Consider the following 19,428-nt stretch of genomic DNA (forward strand, 5'->3'; position numbering starts at 1 on the left):
TCGGAACGGAGGTGGAACGGAGGGAGTAGAAGTTAAGGTCTCAGATAATAAATAAACAAAGATTGACAAATAGACGCCACTAAAGGTTAGCTATAACTCTCAGCAATTAATCAACCACTCCACCGCGCGTCTTCTTCTTCGCTTCTTCTTCCTCCCTCTCCTCGTCGCCCCCCGCCGAATCGTCGAACTTTCCTTCCTAACCCGACCAACCATCTCTCTCTCTCTTTCTCCCTCTCGGAATATTGATTCTTGCCCTCTCGCCCGCCTTCCTGTTGCTTCTTGGGAGTTGGGACGGAGGGAGGGGATGGAGTGGCGGCCGGACGGCGCGGCGCCGCCCGTTCCGGTGGCGGCGGCGCCCGTCGTACCTGTGGATTTCACGGTGGTCAAGAGGCGGCTCGGTGGCGGCGGCGGCATGGAGGTGCGCGACGCGTCGGGCGGCCTCGCGTTCCGGTTCGTGGCGGCGGCGGGGGGCGGGGGCAGGGCGCTGCTCGACGCCGCCGGTGGTGTTCTCGTCACCGTGAGGAGCGGCGAGGTGATGGTGATTTTTTTTTTTTTTGGATTTATCCTCGAAATGGATCGGAATATCGGTTGCCTAGTTTTGTTGCAGGATTGCATCATGGACAGGTTAATTTGGTTTCTTGGACCAAATTTTTTCGTTTCAGCTCCGTACATCTACTCAATAGTGTCATTCAGACATTCAGTTAGAATGAGGATTTCAATTAGCACTAGGATGGGTTCTAGAGCTGAAGTCAAAACTAAGCTAGTTGTTAAATTGTTTCTGCGATCTTGATATTAGCAAGAAATTTCATTATCCATACTCCATAGGAACGAGAGGTGAAAAATCGAATCGTAAATTCGCCATATGAAATGCATATGAGAAGAGATGCTAGCTGAGCATGGTCCTGATGGAAAGGGAAGAAAACGCTATCGAACTTGTAATGTGAATGGAGCAATGAAGATTGGCAGATCATGGAGCACCTCTAGCTAGAACCAGCCTCAGAGGTGTAAGTCGGGACAGTATTTTGAAGCCCATAAAATTCTCTTCTTAGGAGATCATAGAAGAACTTACAATTAGACCATCCTAGTAAAATGTATGTCCATTATCTAAAAATGGGTGTAGAGGCCGGGCTCTTTCCATTATCTAATAAAGTTTTTGTGCATTAGTTATTGATGTAGCCTGGTGTGTCTGATGCATGACAATATTCTTTTAAGTTAATGTGCATGTTTCTTCATAGAGGCACTTTGTTTGAACTTTCTGAGCATGATGTAGAATATCTTAGAGTATATTATTAAGTGCTAAATTGTCTTTCCAGGGAGAGTGGCAAGCATTCAGAGGAAACAGTTTGGATTATAAAGACATCATTTACACGGCAAAATCAATATCAGTTTGTTCAAATCGAAAGGAAGTACATGTATTCATGCCACCAAGAAGCAATTCTCAAGATACGAAAGCAAGCTACAGGCTCATAGGAAATACATCCCGGAGAGCATGCACAATAATAAGTGGGGACTCCATTGTTTCTCAGGTAAATGTGTACAAGTTTCACCCATGGTTTGAACTTTGGACATATTTCAGTCTATCGGATTAGCGCTACAGTTGTGCTTCTTTTTTTTCTTTGTGCAGACAAATCTCCTATATAAACTCAAGAAGGTTGTCTATTCAACACGGAAGTTTAGAGTGACCATTTACCCAGGAAATGATACACTTCTTGTCATGGCAATGGTTATGAACTTCTTTATGGAAAAATGACACACAATCGGAATGCCTTTTTGAGGAAATGATAACTTCCTGCCAGCATAAATCCTGTATATATTTTTCTTTATTATTGACCAGATTGTTTACGCCCTTAATATGGAATTATGGATGCCTCATTCTTCTGTCATTCAGCAAATTCTCTTTACTGAACCCACTGATGTAAATGTCAAAAGCATTGTGGCTTTTCTGTGTGTTGTTTGGCTAGGTAATTACATATTCGTGGCGGATCTTGGAAGAACTAACAGGAACGGCTAAAAAAAACTATACAAATCTATAGCTCCCTCTTCTAATCGATGTATGGTAGAAAATTTTAGTGGGAACTTAATTGAGGCTTCTATAGTTACAACACCAGTAGTGGGGGCTTAGGTCTTGCCGCCCCCCATGGTAGATCCGAATCTACATATTCCCTTGTAGGTAGGGATGAGAAGGGACCTTCCCTATTCGGTTTGGAGGAATTTCGCATGAATTTTGGAGGAATTGAATGTTGAGAAGGAGCCATTGGAGAGACTTATTAGTTCATTGCCTAACGAAAATAGATAAAATCCCATTATTATGTTAGATGGCAAGATTTAACCCCTAAAAAGTGACCCATTAGTCTTATATCCATAAAACTGATGCTACATTAACCCGGACGTGGGCCTTTAGCCTCTCGGCCTAATGCCCATGACAACCCATATATCATAAAGTTGCTGCAAATGATCTACTTCTTTCCACAAGTGTAAGTCCAGAAGTTATCTCCTATTGCCATTCTTATTTGTATAAATATTAATATGCTTGATTAAATTTTCATGTTGATTGCTGGAACAAACAGTTGTTGGCATCTGTTCTAGTCCCCATCTTCCCCATTTTCTCCTTGAGCACTAGACCACAACAAGAACATAGTTTGATTAAAAAAAGGATCTTCTCCGATGTCCTTCTGAGAACTTGTGACTTGTGTATATATATTCAATGGAGTTCTTCGCCAGGATAGTTAAACAAGTTTGGTACATATGCATCCAAACGATACATTATTTTTATTACGTCCGATTATAGCTTTGATCAACTGTATGTTTTTTTTAGAAGTTTTATCAACTGTATGTGTTTGAGATGTGTGTGTGTTTTGAAAATTACAGAATTGATCAACATAAGTCTGCATATACATAGTTTCTTTCCCGCTTCTAAATTTAGGCTTTATTTTGATGGGCCTCAATCCTGGCCCATCCACGTGCATGGGCTACGATTTCCGCAAAATCCAAATGGTGCCTTAATTAGTGATAGTTCAGAGTTAGCACATCAATAAATACAGATGTACTCCTTAGTAGCTCTGACATTTGTATGGAATAAAATGAAACGAGAAAAAAAATAAATTCCCTGTTATACAACTGAAAGTTCATCATAGGACCATATCTACCATAACCTTCAGCTAGCCTTCTTCGCTACATTAGGGATCTAAAGAACTTTTGGTCCATACATTATCACTTCAATCTGTTATCTTTATATTTACTAGTATATTTTCTGGATAATTGTGATCTTTTCAATAGTGTATGTGCAATCATGAAAGCACACATCAGGAGTAGAGAACTTTGGTTATTCAGGCAGTTGTCACTGTCCTGTTGTTTTGTCTCGGATAAAGAGATATACATCCAAGTTCAGATAATGACAATGTCATTTTGTGCTGAAATTGCTCACGGTGGCGACAATGGCTACAGTACATTGATTATTCTCTTGGCACCTTACATGGTTTCAGATGACCTGAAAGTACTAGAGAACAGCAAAAGAAAAAAAAATTACACCTTGGCGACATGAACAGGGTAGTTCATTTGGATACTTGTGTTGCTAACGATGTGAACTATGCATTGCATGGAACAGATGAACCGAATCAAGTGTTTAGAAGTTGGTAGGTTGCCATTTTCCTTAGCTGGAAAGATGAAAGAAAACGTGTATCACTGTTATGAAAACAAGCTAATCATTATGATAAGTAATACTACTACCTCCGTCTCTAAATGTTTGGCGCCGTTGACTTTTTTTAATATGTTTGACCATTCGTCTTATTCAAAAACTTTTGTGAAATATATAAAACTATATATATACATAAAAGTATATTTAATAATAAATCAAATGATAGGAAAAGAATTAATAATTACTTAAAATTTTTGAATAAGACGAACGGTCAAATATGTTTAAAAAAGTCAATGGCATCAAACATTTTGGGATAGAGGGAGTATATTTTATCTTCTGGAATATTGACAAATTTTGCATACTTTTCTTTCAAAGCAATATGAAACAAAACATGAAAAGAAGATGGATCATTCATTCCAGTTGCAGGGAATCTGGAAGCAGCAGGAGGGGATTTGCTAGGCAACTTGGATAAACATTGCAGAAGAAACGCACTCAAAATGCTGCTCTCAGACCATTAATGGCAAAGTTATCACTTGCCAAAAGCAATCAGAATAGCACCAAGCTTCCAACTCTGCTGCTTTCATGGTCATAGCAATCCTCCTAAGAAGAACATCACGTGAAATATTTTGCGCATGATTGAGCGTGCTCGCACGTAGTTTTCGCCGCCAAACTTTGACAATTGCTGTTGATCGATCCTATCCTGATTGGAACTGAACTGAACTGAACAAGAAAACACAGGACAAAACACACAAAGTTTCCAGGCAACCAAAGGAAGCGAATTTCCTGGCATAAATTCTGTTCCTAGGTTCAGAAAATGTTGAGAGGCAGGTAGATGTTCCTTTCGGCGTCGCGTAAGCGAAGGGCGCACGCGCATCACATTGTGTGGGTGTGGGTGCTATGAGAATCTGAGGAGTTCTTGGTGGAAGATTGATTTTTGTCCCAAGACTAAATATTGTTCACTACTAGAACTCTGAAGGTCAAGTTAAGTTCTTACATGTGGACTTCCACAACACCAAGAATCTCTCGAGACTGCTGAAGGAGGCTGCATGCTGAGCTATACTCCACACAATGGAAAGAAAATCTCCCACATCAAATGTTGTCTCTCCATTCCGTTCACCTCACATGGATTAAAATATCCATTGCAGATCATCATCATACTGATCCTAAAGGAAGATCACACAAAAAAATTATAAAAAGGAGATATGGTGAGGCTTGCTTGGCCACATTGGCACAGGCAGATGTGCTGAAAGCACTGCACCATTTGCATCATTTTGCCTTTTTTTTTCCTAGATCTGGAAGCAACCAAAGCAATCTTGCTGGAAATGGGCTCTCACTCATAGCACCAGGTATATGCTGCAGCAGTGTGTAGACATGATTTGCAGTAGTTAAAGATTTGCAGGAGGATTAAGGCCACACAGTGAAATGACAGACATGCAGGGAGGACCACCCTTTGCTAAAAAGGCTATAGCAATCTATGTCCCTCTGTATTATTATGTGGAGAGGACCACTGAGAGGTATTAGGTGTTAGATCCAGAGTAATTAGCATGTCATCATAGGGCACTAGAGCCAATTGTTTCACTGGTGGCCTACCATTTTTGGTCAAGGTTATCAGCAAATGGAATTCAAAAGGCAAGATAGCAAGAGATCCTAGCTTTATGGTAAAAAAAGATTCGAGTTCATTTGAGTCATCATTATAAATTTAGCATGTAAATTTTCAGTCACATAAAGTTGCACATTCCTATGTCTAAAATTGAAGTAGTATGCAATTTGCAATTTTACTTCTTTTTAACTGTAATTTTCTTGTTATACATGGCTTTAATTTATTTTTAATTTGCGATTGAATAGTTTTCATGTAATTTTGTAAATTTTTTATGAATTATGAATTTATTTCATGCAAAATTTTGTATGTCTAGTAGGAACCTTTTATATAAGAAAAAGGAAGATGGAATAATAATCATTGGATTGCCATCAAAGGGATAAGAAAAATGACTGACATTTTTGAAAATTTTAATCACCTGAAATCTATACAATCCCTAATGCTTTTATGCTCTATATAACAAACATTAAAGAACTTCTGGTTAACACTGACTAGCCTTTACTAACTCCTCAAATACAAACATAACATGTTACATAGTTTTCTAATACATATATACACACTATTTGGCACCCAATGGATAAAAATAAATCTGATCATTTAACAGTTACGCAGCAAAAAAACATAAATCCAATTAGCAATGGGACCAATAAATTAGAAATTAGCAATTTAGTTTCCTTAAAACTCTGTACCATAACAAAAACATTGAAACTTGGAATAAAAACAATACAAACTAGAGTAATTTTTGAAATTTATGTAAAAATGACTTGGTAATAACACAATAGTAAATACATAATTATTAATATATAAATAGTATGTCCAAATTATGGAATTATTATTTCTATAAATAATAAATGTGCATTTACAATTTTGGCTTATATATAATACAAAATTGGGTCTGAAATATGTATTTTCATAAAGGTAAATTCAGAATCATAGTATCATTTTCTATAGCTCCACTTGCACTCGTGTTAATTAGGTTGTCAAGCCACTAAGAATTTGGTTATTCGTATGATTAGAGCATATCTATATAATTAGTCAAAAGGCTATATACGGTATCAAAGCTCGGTTGAATAGGAGGCTAATGACAAGTAAATAGATAATTAATCAGATCAGGTGAATGAATGCCATGCATTGAAAATTGCACCTACTCCATGATTTGTACATGTTTTTCTTACAGAAAGAAAATAGAAACACATCTCAATGTAAGTTCTCTACTGCTTCTGTGGCCCGGTTGAACTGTGCTCCCATGATGGCCTCATTTGCACAGTTGAAATACAGATAGATAGCTTTTGTAACCATTGCATGCTTTGCGTCTCTGCTTCGCCTTGCGCCATCGCACATGATCTCAAGACCAAAATTGTTGAAGCAGATCAACAAAGACAACAATGTTGTGACCTCGTTCATCCAATTCTGATGAAACCAACAATGTAGGCACGATCCCGATGTCAGATCAGCTCTCAATCTGAAGTGTATTCCCTTCTTCCTTTATTATCAGTTTAGTCTTTGGATAAACTGATCATGCATTGAACTCAAATTGATACAAGAATCATTAAATTCTAACTGAGCTGGAGAGACACAGATATATATAAGCACTAATGTTAACAATTGCAATTACCTCGATCTTCTGAGAGAATTGGTTTGGTGCATAGGCTGAAATTAATAATGAGAAAAATAAAAAGATAGTAACAGCTCTAGAATTGTTCCTTTCATAACTATTATATGCAGTGTGCATTGCTGTCAGCTGGTTGATGGCGACATGGACGAAGAAGAACTCCCAAACTGAGGCAGTTGATAAGCAGAGAAAGCACACGGTGGCAAGCATGGCCATCACAATCGATCGATCTCAAGGAAAAATAAAATAAAATATAATATAATTTGCTCAATTGCGTGCGAGAGAGAACAGAACCAGCTTGGCAGCAGCAACCGACAGTATTGCATCAATCACAGTATGATCACACGGTAGAACAGTGTGCTGTTGCTCGTCAGTTCTCAGCTAATTAATCACCAGTATATTCCGGTGGTCGCCTACTCGCCTGTACATTTTTTCGCGGCGAAAACGATGGCGAAACCGGTGAATCGGCTAGAAGAATTAATCACAGAGAGAACACTCTCTCAAGAACAGCCCTTGAGAAAGAAGGAATTCCCTTGAGAAAGAATGCTACTACTACGATATCTCCAGCGAAGAAGAAATTGGAGAAGCAGAAGAGGAGAAAATTGATCAACATGCAAACCTGGGAGGAAGGTTTTGGCCATGGGGGAATTCATGTATTCAGAGTTTCAGACGCCGATCGAGACAGTTGGTGCTCGGTGGAGAAGACGGGCACATGAAGAACCATCCATGGCAATGGCGGCCGGCGGCCGGCAGGCGAGTGGATGGTAATGCACGTGCCCTGCTTCTCCACCGTGCACGGCCACCGTCTACCTCTCTCTCTCCGTGTCGCCATTGCCGGGGGGAGCCAAGAAAGTGAATTGGACATATGCACTAACAATATATATATTCTTCTCCTGACGAGATTCTTAGCTTATATCCTTTCGAGAGATCGCTTGTATTTATAGAGCAGGCCATTGTTCCCGTGGGTGCTACCATGGGGAGGCTAAATCTCCTTGGCTTGATGGCTGGCTGGCTGGCTTGCTTGGCTCCATCCCAGCATTGGCTAGTTGGGCAGGGACTATTAACTGTGACACTGTGACTCACCTCTCATCGTTTGATTGTCGGTTTATCAGAAGTGGCCAAAATTTAAATTTTAAAATTTAATTTTAGAGTTGATTTTATTGTTTTTATATGTAGTTTATTTTTTATTATTGACTTTTAAATGTTTGGAACACATGTATCGAAGTTTTATTTATAAATTATTTTCTTAGTTGTTTAGTTTATTTTTCTACAACTTGCTAGCACTAGAGCGTGATTATACTGGCTACTACTTCCTCCGTTTCACAATGTAAGACTTTTTAGCATTGTCCACATACATATAGATGTTAATGAATCTAGGCACATATATATGTCTAGATTCATTAACATGTATATAAATGTGGATAATGCTAGAAAGTCTTACATTGTGAAACGGAGGAAGTACCGAACATGTATTTTCATTTTCATGCATTTCTTCCTTAGATATCTCTCTCGTTCGTGAGAAGGATGCCATCTATATCTATACTATTTTAAAAGACTCTAGTTAGTGGTAGGAGAATTGTTGAATCTGCCACTCCCTGTTAGGTGGGCTACGTGTTGTTAGAGCGTAACATGTTATAAGTTTAGGTGTCTTAATTTGGTTTTGGTGATTAATGACAAATCTAATAATATGAGACTAACGTTTTTATGAGCTTCTCTTTGACTAGTCTCGTTTGGATATGAAAATAAAAATGATGAGAGGTATGTATTAAACTTCACATATTCTAACTTGGTCTCTCTTGTGGATCCAAAATATAGTGTGAGCTTCGTCATTAATCTTGATTGATTATGTGCATATGTGTTCCTTTATATCCATATGTATGCACATCTTGAGGGGGAGCTTATTCTATATTTTGTTTATTATAAGATCTCTACCTTGATTTGAAATCATCTTTCATCCCATCTCCCTATATTGTTTATATCGGGTTATTATCTATCACCAAAAAGAGAAAAGATTGAAAGATCTTGGATTAAACAATTTGTGTAATTGTTGCTTTAATGATAGATGATAAACCGATGTTTATGGGATTAACCTCTCTTTTTCATAAATTGTTAACTAGGTTATTTCCCGATGATGAGATGTGGTAGATATGCATTCTTTAGTGATGGACCTTAATCATGATAAGGATGAAATGTATGGAGATAAAACGATATGTACCACTTCTTATCTCCTACTTTTTGATAGGTTCATATATATGATTTCCATGTTATTGTCATATAAGTGTGAGACTAATGTTTACTCGAGTCGTATCTTATTTAGTCTCATTTACATTAAGAACATGGAGATCATGAATGTATATGTTCTATGTTGGTCTAGATCTTTACTACATATGCCTTCTCTATGTGTATAGGATAAACCCCCATTGGTCATTCTCTGATTATGCATACACTTGCATCTCTTGTATATTTATTTGTATGCATATATTTAGAGGGGGAAAATCCTATACATTTATTGTGCATGTTCTAGATCCATGTTGTTCACCTATTATTTATATCCGATCTTTGCACTTAAGGTTGCATACGAGTATATGACACTTGTGATGTTAATGAATACTCAATAAACATATCCATATCTTTCATATGCAACCGGTTGGTCATCAAGTGAAGGATGACAACCGATTTGTTGAGACTAATGTTCTCCTTTGAGATGTGACAAGGAATAGGTCCCACTATGATGAGGCTAATGGATGACACCATGGGTTAATGGTCACCAAGCCAAAGACATCGCCATGTTGGCAAGAATGAAATCTAAGCTTGTGATGAGAAGAAAGTCTTGACAAATGATGGTAAATACCTTGGTATAAACATGGTTGAATCAAATGGTCACAAGTGTTGATCTCGACTCAAGCTTGACCCCAAGATGGATGGCGCAAGGAAAATGTATAATGTAGCTAAGAATGTTTTCTTAGTCTTTTCCCGGTCTTGGTGTTTGGTGTAGACCGGATTTGCTAGATAGGCGTTGTACTATCAAGAGGGGTCTATGAAGCGAGCTTGTGGATGATCTTGTGCCATATTAGTTCATATGCATGTAGGTGTATTTGGTGGGCTTGTCTAGCCAAGTGTGGTGAGTTTTCTCAAGTCCTAAACAAAGATAGATGTGGGCAAATCCTATAGGTTTGGGTAGCCTCATGTGGTTATGTCCGGTGGAGTATCCTTTAGAGTGTGAGCCCTTTCTCCCTGAGAAAAGTTGTGTTTCTTGGACGAATTGTTCATGGGTTGGATAGCCCTTTGAATAAGCTTTCCATAAAGTCCAAGAACGCCAAATTCCGAGACCCGAGTCAAGAGATATCGTCGTTTTACTAATAGTCGGTTGAGCTGAAAAGTGAACTGTAGTCTGACCATAGGCCTTAGGCCGGTCTGACCGGACCTGTTAGCCGGTCGGACCGGCGTGGTAAGGCCGGTCTGACCGGCCCCACTGGTCTGTTGCACTGGTCTGGTTTTTGGTGGCGATACAGAGCCACTAGAGCCGCAACCGGTCAGACCGAGCCGACGGTGGTCTGACCGAGCCGTGGACGGTCTGACTATCCACTACACTGCGGTCAGACCGACCAGGTTGAGTGGGCTCAATGATTGCCCTGTAATGGCTAGTTTTCTAGCCGTTACAAAGTAGTCCGGTCTGACCGGCCTCACAACAGCGGTCTGACCGGCAGAGCACAAAGTTGGGGATTTCAGTTCCAACGGCTAGATTTGGTGGTTGGGGTATATATACCCACTCCCCAGCAGCAAGGGTAAGGTTTTGGCACTCCATTGCATTATCTTGAACCCTTGCAAGAGCTCTCACACCCTTGTGCACTTAGTTTATCTAGTGAGGTGTTAGAGAGTGAGTTAAGCCAATCCAAGTGCATTGCTTCATTGTTATAGCTAGTGTGGCACTTGATCATCCTCGGCAAGCATCCTAGACTTGTTACTCTTGGAGGTTGCCGCCTCCTAGACGGCTTGTGTAGGTGTTGCCCGGTGACCTCTCCGAGGAGATTGTGGAGGAGGCCCGGCGCCGTTTGTGAGTGGTTTGGAGTTCACCACCTTCGGAGTGAAGGAAGAACTACCCCGAGTGATCGAGGCTTGGGTAGTCCTCTCCGTGGGCCAGCTCCCGCCTTGCCCACCCCTTGACGAAGGGGGCGTGCGGTGGCTTCGTGGTTGAGCGGTGGAGTTGGGCTCGCCTCAACGGGGATTAGAAAACCGGCGAGTTTCCGAACCTCGGTGAAAAATTCCTTGTCTCTTGTCTCATTTATTTGTTGCATTTACATTTGTGCTATTTACATTCATAGAGACATATTTGAACCAATATCACCTAGGTTTGCAAAACTTAACTTAGTTGCTTAGTTAACCTTGCACCTTACCTTGCCTAGCAACTTAGGTTAGTTTTGTTTAAGTGCCATTAAGTTTCAAAACCGCCTATTCACCCCCTCTAGTCGGCCTCATTGATCCTACACATGTGTCTTCTGAATTCCTTTGTCAAGGTGATGACAAAAGCAGCTAGATGATTAGTGAAAAAGAATATGGCTATTTGTTTGGGTATGTAAAATGTGTATAATGAATTTGAGAAAATCCCTTTTGTACCCTTGAAATTTTAGCTAATTTCTTCGATGCCCCTGTATTTTGCTTACTTCTTTGTATACCCTAAAATTTGATTTTGATCCCTTCCATACCCCACCCTCAGTTGACTGTTAATTGATAGTCTAATTTCTATAAAAATAACCATTTTACCCTTTGGATGAACATACAAGTCCATGAATCACATTATTAAAAATATAAAAGTTTGTCGCATAAGACTATTATACTTATGAGTTTGTTGTGCAATGCATTATTTATCACAAAATTTATTTTTAGATAAATAAATAAATAAATAATATGCATTTATTTTTTAAAAGAAAGTCATAAAAAACGAGGAGCATTCATACAAAGATAGGACTACCAATCCTCACAATAATTTTTTTTATAAATGCTCCCGATCAAAAATATCCGTTGTCCTATTAAAATTTCAAATAAAAATTTAATTTATTACATTTGTCTTATCTTCAAAATTTATGTTAAAATTTTCTGCACTAATTATTTAGTCACATTAGTTTCATAAAATGCACGTACTGTGCACTCAAACAAAATTTTCAATCGTTTTTCAAGTTTATATTCAAACCTAAAGCATCAAAGGCAAAAAATACATTTGCAACCAAACATAATAGTGAAATGAAGAAAAATGTAACGGTATGGGCATGGAAAGGATCAAGTTGAAACTTCAGGGGTACAGAAGGAATCGGGTAAATTTTAGGGGTATGAAAAGGATTGAGCGAGTTTTTAGGGTACACAGGGAATTTACCCGATGAATTTCTTCTTTTCCGAAATTCCGTTGCAACAAACAGGCATTTCGCTAGTCTGATAAAAAAAAAGTTAAGCCGTAATTGGAGATAAACCACATTTTTTTTATGTGTAAAGTATGGGTCACCGTATTGGGTGTCCAAAAGTATACCACATGGCACGGTGACTGTATGCCCATGTTTCTGACATGTCAGTTAACAAGTATTCATTGCCCCCGAAAAAAGTACTCCTTGCATCCAAATTTTTGTAAGGTTCGCATTTCAACATCCAACTTGGCAAGTATAACATACAACTGGGCCAAAATATAAAATATGTACTATCTCTATTTTTTTAATTAATAATGCCATTGACTTTTTATCAACATTTGACCATCCATCGTATTCAAAATTTTTGTTCAAATATAAAAATATTTAAATCATGTTTAAATAACATTTAATGATAAAATAAGTGACAATAAAATAAATAATAATTACACAATTCTTTTAGTAAGCGAATGGTCAAACGCATATTACAAAGTTAATGGCGTCATACATTAAAAAGTGAGTATAATTTTAATCATGCTTGATTTATACTCAGACTAGCTACTTTCTCATGATTTTCTTACGAGTAAGTTGCGCTTTGTGCTGGATAAATATGGAACCTTGTTTAACACATGCCAAGTCCGCTTCACACCAAGTTTCATCGTACAATTGGACATAAATATCGTAAAAAGTGAGTGAAACTTGTGATATACTTCTCTTGAACAGTTGAACTTAGATCATGTTAAATTCCAAGGAATTTCTATAAGGTGCTGTGGGAGATATTTAACTATTTGCCACTTTTAGATGTAGTAGATGTGGCAAGTAACTATTTGCCACTAGACCCATATATCATAGACACATGTGGACCTACGTGTCATTGAGATAGGGTGGTAAATAGTTAATTGCCAAATTAAATCTAAAAGTGGCAAATAGTTAAATGCCCCCGGTGTGCATGGAAATACGTGTTAAATTTGGTGTAAAGTGAAATTGTGCGTGCTTTCCCTGATGCAAAGGGCGATGAAAAAAATTACTCTTTTGTGATAGAGATCTGTTTATAAGCATTGCTAAATAAAAGTGATCTGTTTGTTGACATTAAACATTGCTAAATAAATCTACCAGGCATTTGTAATAGCTGGGGAAAGGTAGCTACTGTGTTTCGGAGGAAATAATACTTAGATTGCGCTCGAGAAGATGGCATAGTTTTGAAAAATACATAGCTTTTCACTCGCACGCTTCTCAAACCAATAAAATGTGCGTTTTTTTTAAAAAAAATTCTATGTATACCCAAATTTGGCACCTAGATTCAAATTAGGAAAATATTGCCAAAATTTGGAGAGCATCGGTTTCTTTCATGAAGCCGGTTTGACCGGCATGTGTGGGCCAGTCAGACCGCTACTTGTGGGCTGGTCTGACTAGCGGTGTGTGCTGGTTAGACCGGCGGGGTCCGATCCTAAGTCTGTCTTCGTCAGGTATCGGGATTCCTAGCTCGGAAGGGTGTGTTTTGGGTTTTCATTGGTTTCTATTCCAAATTGGACGTGGAGGAGAACATGTAGGAGGCAAGACCAACCTCTTTTATGAAAATAGATGCACAACGGAGATACGAATTTTACGTGGAAAACCCTTGTAGGAAAAAACCACGGACGCCGATCGGCAATGATCACTATAGAGGAGTTGGATAAAAACGCAGGGGATACATTGGTTTATCGTGCCCTTCCCGTGCGGCTTATAAGCGATATATATAAGAGAAATCTAGGAGTGAGTCCTAATAGAAAACTAATCCTATAATATAAAGTCGTATTAGATAACTAATCCGAATATAATGTGGGCCCAAAATTCGGATCACATATTTAACACCCCTATATAAGGGATAAGGCCGGTTCAATTGAAAAAAACAATCTACTCGCAATCCAATTTAGCCAATTGAATTGCTTTTTCAATATTGCATATTTGTTTATTTGCGTGGTAAATCGTCTACCTTCACTACGAGAGTACAAAATCCCTTTATAGGTTTGTCCCGTAAACCTTCCATTCGCTCATGAGACTAGTGTTTGTCGCTTGTTTCATTTAAATCGGCTCTGCTAGCCGGTTTAATCTATATTGAGGTGGTTGGCGACTCCATACCACCGCAAGGTGTTTAGGTGTCCCAATCGTATTGTCTTCTTGCCAAAAAAAAAATACCAGCACATTATATACAAAATTTGCTTTAATAAATCATATCAATTCATTTTTCAAGTTTAAAATAATTAATACTTAAATAATCATGCCTTAATAGCTCACCTTATTTTACATATCTTCTTAATCTTCTTATTTTCCTTTCTCTCAAACACAGCCTAAACACAACCTTACAACCTTACAATAGTTAGGTACATTTACCACTTGACGTGAAAACGGTAGCAGTCAGAGGTGAGAACTCCATAGAACTATTCTATTAGAGCACTTAACTCTCTAAATATTTTTTTTCTTATTTTACCAGCCAAACTATTGAAAATGATTCACTTTACCTCTTTATACAAGTTGTATTTTATGCTAAAATATTTTAGACCATAGATGACATCACTATATCAAAGTTAAAAAGTTCTTTTTAATTTTTTTATATGTCTGTTTTCTTGAACTTTAAATCTCGACATTTAAATCAATCATAGGTGCTTTCAACCTACGTAAAACAATGATAAGTTCTAAAAAATGCTGAGACATAAGTTGTTGTAATGCATCTATCATCTTACTAAACATCAGTGCAAAATACTACTTATATAGAAAGAAATAGAAAAGATAAAAATTATTAAACATTAAAGTGAACCGCTTTCAACAGTTCAGCGTGTAAAATAAGTCAAAAAATAGTTTAGGGGTTACATGTTCTGACGAAATAGTTCAAGGGACTAAAATTGACATTTTTCTTTTAAATATCTTTCAGTTGACCATTGGATACAAATTTACAGCAGTACTCCGGGTTGTACTAAACTAAGTCCAAGACAATTTAACTCATTGCTAACTCCACTATTCCTCGGATTTTTTTTTAATAATGGAATAAATCGAAACTTTTGCTTCAAGAAAGCTATGATCACTTATTACATAATTCTCTCAAAGAGAACAAACATTCAGGAAACCTATAAAGATTGATTAACAAACACCGACACTTGAGAAGAAAACAATTGAAGTCTAAAGTTGGCAAAAATCCGTATGCGGTATGTATTAGCTCCTTGTTATCTTCACACTTTTGAAGCTGTGCCCAGAACCGAAGCAATGCATTACTATGAAAAATATCTACATATTTGAAGATTTAGCAAAAACCACATCATCTCTACAACAATAGAGCCAGCATATTGCATATGCTCATAATAAATAAGTTTCTTTCTTCAATCAATACAACCAAGCCAATTTCCAGCTGCATTAGAAACACTATTGGGATGTTTTAGTCCAAGGAAATATAAAATACTCTCTAAAAAAATTTACAATAAGACAATAAAAAAAATGTTGAATAGACTTGATTCTTATACATAAACATCTTTTACTACCATTTCAGTTTCTTTTTACTAGATTATCCTTGGTTAGAATTACTCATTTGAACAGAAACCACATAAAAATCTTTCCCAATGTATCATGTTACTCAGCTGACCTATATATATGCACCATTACTAGCATTCACCCCGTCTTATAGTGCCACCTATGCCAACCAACTAATACAATTGTCTTATAGTGTCCCCAGGTGTGGATCCAGGATCTTTTTGGAGGGATGGGGGGTGTGGGGTGGGGGGGGGGAGGGCTCATTCTCTTCTTTCTCCTTTCAATCCTCCTACTCTTCTTCATCGTCCTATTCTCCCCCTTCTCTCCATGGGAATCCAACCATGTAGGGGGACTCGAGCGCCCCCCCCCCCCCCCGGGCCGGTATCCACGTTAGATCAACCCCTGAGTGTCCCCATTAATGCTGCCTTCTACCATAGCTAAAGAGATGACAACAACGGCCTAACAACACACCCATATACCTTTCACAGTGCATAGTGCTATCACTACCCTTCCTATGACATTATTTTGCTCCGGGCTTTTAACTAACCCTAGGGTCATCACCTGCGAACTTCCCTGTAACCTCTAGCCCTAGTCTTATTATTGGGTACAAAGATTAAAACACAACAAGCTTCATGGAATTGGAGGAAGGGGACATGGATCTTTAAGCAAATATTTAGGCCAAAAATTATGTTTTCTATTACGTAGGTGATATTAACATAACACATGCTGAATCTTCTCTTACTATAAAGTCATAACCCATTAACTCATAAAGCTTAACATGTAAAGATGCCACATCATCATCCACTACCAATCATTAAATTTAAACATCATGTAAACATGCTATATTATCTATGATTTTATATTTTATAACTTATTAAATTTAGAGCTTTTAAAATGCAAACATGTTAAATCATCATCCCACATAATTCACATAATATTTTAATATATATCTTTATTATTTTTTATAATATGCTATTTACCTATATAGTTCATCCTCACTAATTAGTTAATGTTATTTATCTCTTCTCTCTCATTAAGCCATATCATATCAATTGTACTTAAATGATTAATCTATAGTAGTCCAAATTATCTCTCTCATTAATCTATATCACCTCAATTATTTTTAGCCTTTATATGATTAATCTACGGTCCAAACTATTTTAATACTTTTTTTTTCATAAATTCACTTTTACATTTGAATCATCATTCTATATACTATGTAAATTTAAATTTCCGTAAACCATGTTAACTTAAATAATTTTATGTTGTCTAGCTATTTTGCACATTATTTTTATTTATTGTTATCATACAAAACTCCCATAGTAATACACGGGGTTTCATTAACGTAATGTACAGTACATCGGTAGTACATGCCGGGAGTAAATTGTGGAGCTATGCAATAGTCCAGTACTGACCCTAGAATGCTAGGGAGTAGATTAGGATGGGGCCATTTTAATGGCAGATTGCTTGGTCCTCACAATTGAACATTAATTATAGATAAAGTGGTCCATGCATATTTGCAAACACTTCAATTTGGTAAAGTAATTTATTTTTGTGACAATAAAGAACATTAAACTTTAGAAAACACCATCAGGCAGCGTTCTTAAGTGAGGGTTGGGAAATCACATTCGACACGGAAACAGAGCGGTAATTTAGTGTGTGATTAATTAATTATCAGCTTAAAAAAACTTTAAAAATAGATTAATATGATTTTTTAAATCAACTTTTTATAGGAATTTTTTGTCGATTGGGAAGCGTGCACGCGGTAAACGAGAGAGTGAGGTTGGAAATTTGGACTTAAAAAACGCAGCATTAGTATGGTTGTGAATTAACGTGTTTATGGGTATGCGCTATGCAGTATGCACGGCACTGTGGATGGTCTAGAGACCGTAAATTATACCCCAGTTATAGCAAAGGCTATATATAGCATATATCATATACGGCATTCTGGAGTATGTACTTATATAGAATAATCAAATATTTTCATCATAGAAGTTCACTTTTTTTTTGTTCATGTCAGAACTTGGAGTCAACGGTTACATATAGATTTGTTTCTCCTTTAGTTGGTACTTGGTGTACATATAGGAATATAATTTACAAATAAATAAAATCTAATATTAAAAATAATTAATAACTAACACGTATATAAAATACAATATGAATATTTCACATTATTAGTTTCGTAAAGTTAGTATAAAATTTATAATTATGTTATCATTTTAATATGTTTGAATAATACATTGAGAAAACATATATATATATATATATATATATATATATATATATATATATATATATATATATATATATATATATATATATATAATGATGGTAGCCGTGCAATCTACGTGGGCCATCATGCTTGTTATCCATTATTGAAAAAGGAAGTTCACATTTTCACCCCTTATTTTTCTCAAGCCCATTATTTTTGTGAAAGGGCATATATAGTCTAGTGGTGCACGGACTTGGCATCCAAAGGTCCTAAAGATCAAATCACACTAAAAACAAATTTTAGATTAGGTTATTTAAGGGGTAAAGAAAAATAAAAGAAGTAATTTGTCGTCCTTAGATTTGCCTCTTCTTTTTTTCCCCTTAGAAATTAGAACCAGAGATAGGCTGTGTTTAGATCCACGGGTAAAATTTGTTGCCGTGTTACATCGGATATACGGACACATATTTAAAGTATTAAACGTAGTCTAATAACAAAATAAATTACATAATCCACTTGTAAACTGCGAGACGAATTTATTAAGCCTAGTTAATTTGTCATTAGCAAATGTTTACTGTAGCACCACATTGTCAAATCATAGAGCAATTAGACTTAAAAGATTCGTCTCGCAATTTACACGCAATCTGTATAATTAATTTTTTTCTATATTTAATATTTTATACATATATCAAAACGTTCTATATGATCGGGTAAAAAATTTGCTAGGGGATCTAAAGAGCCCCATAGATGTGCAAAGGCAAGAAGCGAGGGTGATGAATGAGTGTCTGGTGACGGGGAAAAGCTTGCACCCCATCATTCCCATGAGGATGTCATCATTAATTGGGGGTAGCAGTGGCGTGGAGTGGAGTGATGGTGGGTGGGGTAAGTGCTGCCGCAGGCTGAGGGAGCACCAGCCTAAGCAAGGATAACCGGTTGGGTCCAATACAGCAAATCCTCCACCTATCTGGCTATCTGGCTAGCTGTGCTCGATTTATCCATCGTGCAGTAGCGCAGTGAAGTGCACTGCAAGCAAATTTCATGTGGGACGGGGCCTAGCTAGCTAGGCAGCTAACACTACAAAACCGATTTTTCGCAGAGGGTCCATAAGGGCATCAGCAATGTGAGCCACTACTAAAGTGCCCTTACTAACTGAGATACTATAGGGGTACTCACATCTATAATGAAGGTAGCCCAATAAGTGTCCTAACCCAAAAAAATCCCCTGTCTCTCCTCTTTCTATCTTTCCTATTCTACCCCTCTCTACTCCCACTCTCTCTCTCTTTCTCCACCGTCCAAAGCCACCAATGCGCCCACACGAGAAGTCCAATCATCCTCTCACCCACACAGCAGAAGCAGCAGCAGCAATGGCCGCCCTTGCCCTCACCGCCATTGCCCTCACCGTCGCCCTCGCCGCCCGCGCGCGACGCCGTCGCTCTCGCCTCCCGCCCGCGCACGTGCGACGCCCTTGCCCGCCTCTCCCTCTCGCCG

General features: G+C 37.8%; 1 protein-coding gene across 1 annotated transcript; it reads left to right on the plus strand.

The window, feature by feature from the left end:
* Positions 1-90: 90 nt before the first annotated feature.
* On the plus strand, positions 91-1,939 carry LOC127773021 (protein LURP-one-related 15-like). The gene is made up of 3 exons (XM_052299033.1): positions 91-532; positions 1,314-1,526; positions 1,625-1,939. The coding sequence occupies exons 1-3, from the start codon at positions 305-307 to the stop codon at positions 1,748-1,750; spliced, it is 567 nt and encodes a 188-aa protein (XP_052154993.1). The 5' UTR covers positions 91-304; the 3' UTR covers positions 1,751-1,939.
* Positions 1,940-19,428: the final 17,489 nt, after the last annotated feature.

This window comes from Oryza glaberrima, chromosome 5 (genome assembly GCF_000147395.1).
Source record: "Oryza glaberrima chromosome 5, OglaRS2, whole genome shotgun sequence".
Lineage (NCBI taxonomy): Eukaryota > Viridiplantae > Streptophyta > Magnoliopsida > Poales > Poaceae > Oryza > Oryza glaberrima.

What these genes read in the sequence shown, in the direction of transcription:
- LOC127773021 (XM_052299033.1), top strand. Translation starts at nt 305, where the DNA reads ATGGAGTGGCGGCCGGACGGCGCGGCGCCGCCCGTTCCGGTGGCGGCG. An exon ending in TCACCGTGAGGAGCGGCGAG is followed by an intron (nt 533 to 1,313) that starts GTGATGGTGATT and finishes TTGTCTTTCCAG; the next exon opens with GGAGAGTGGCAAGCATTCAG. An exon ending in GGGACTCCATTGTTTCTCAG is followed by an intron (nt 1,527 to 1,624) that starts GTAAATGTGTAC and finishes TTCTTTGTGCAG; the next exon opens with ACAAATCTCCTATATAAACT.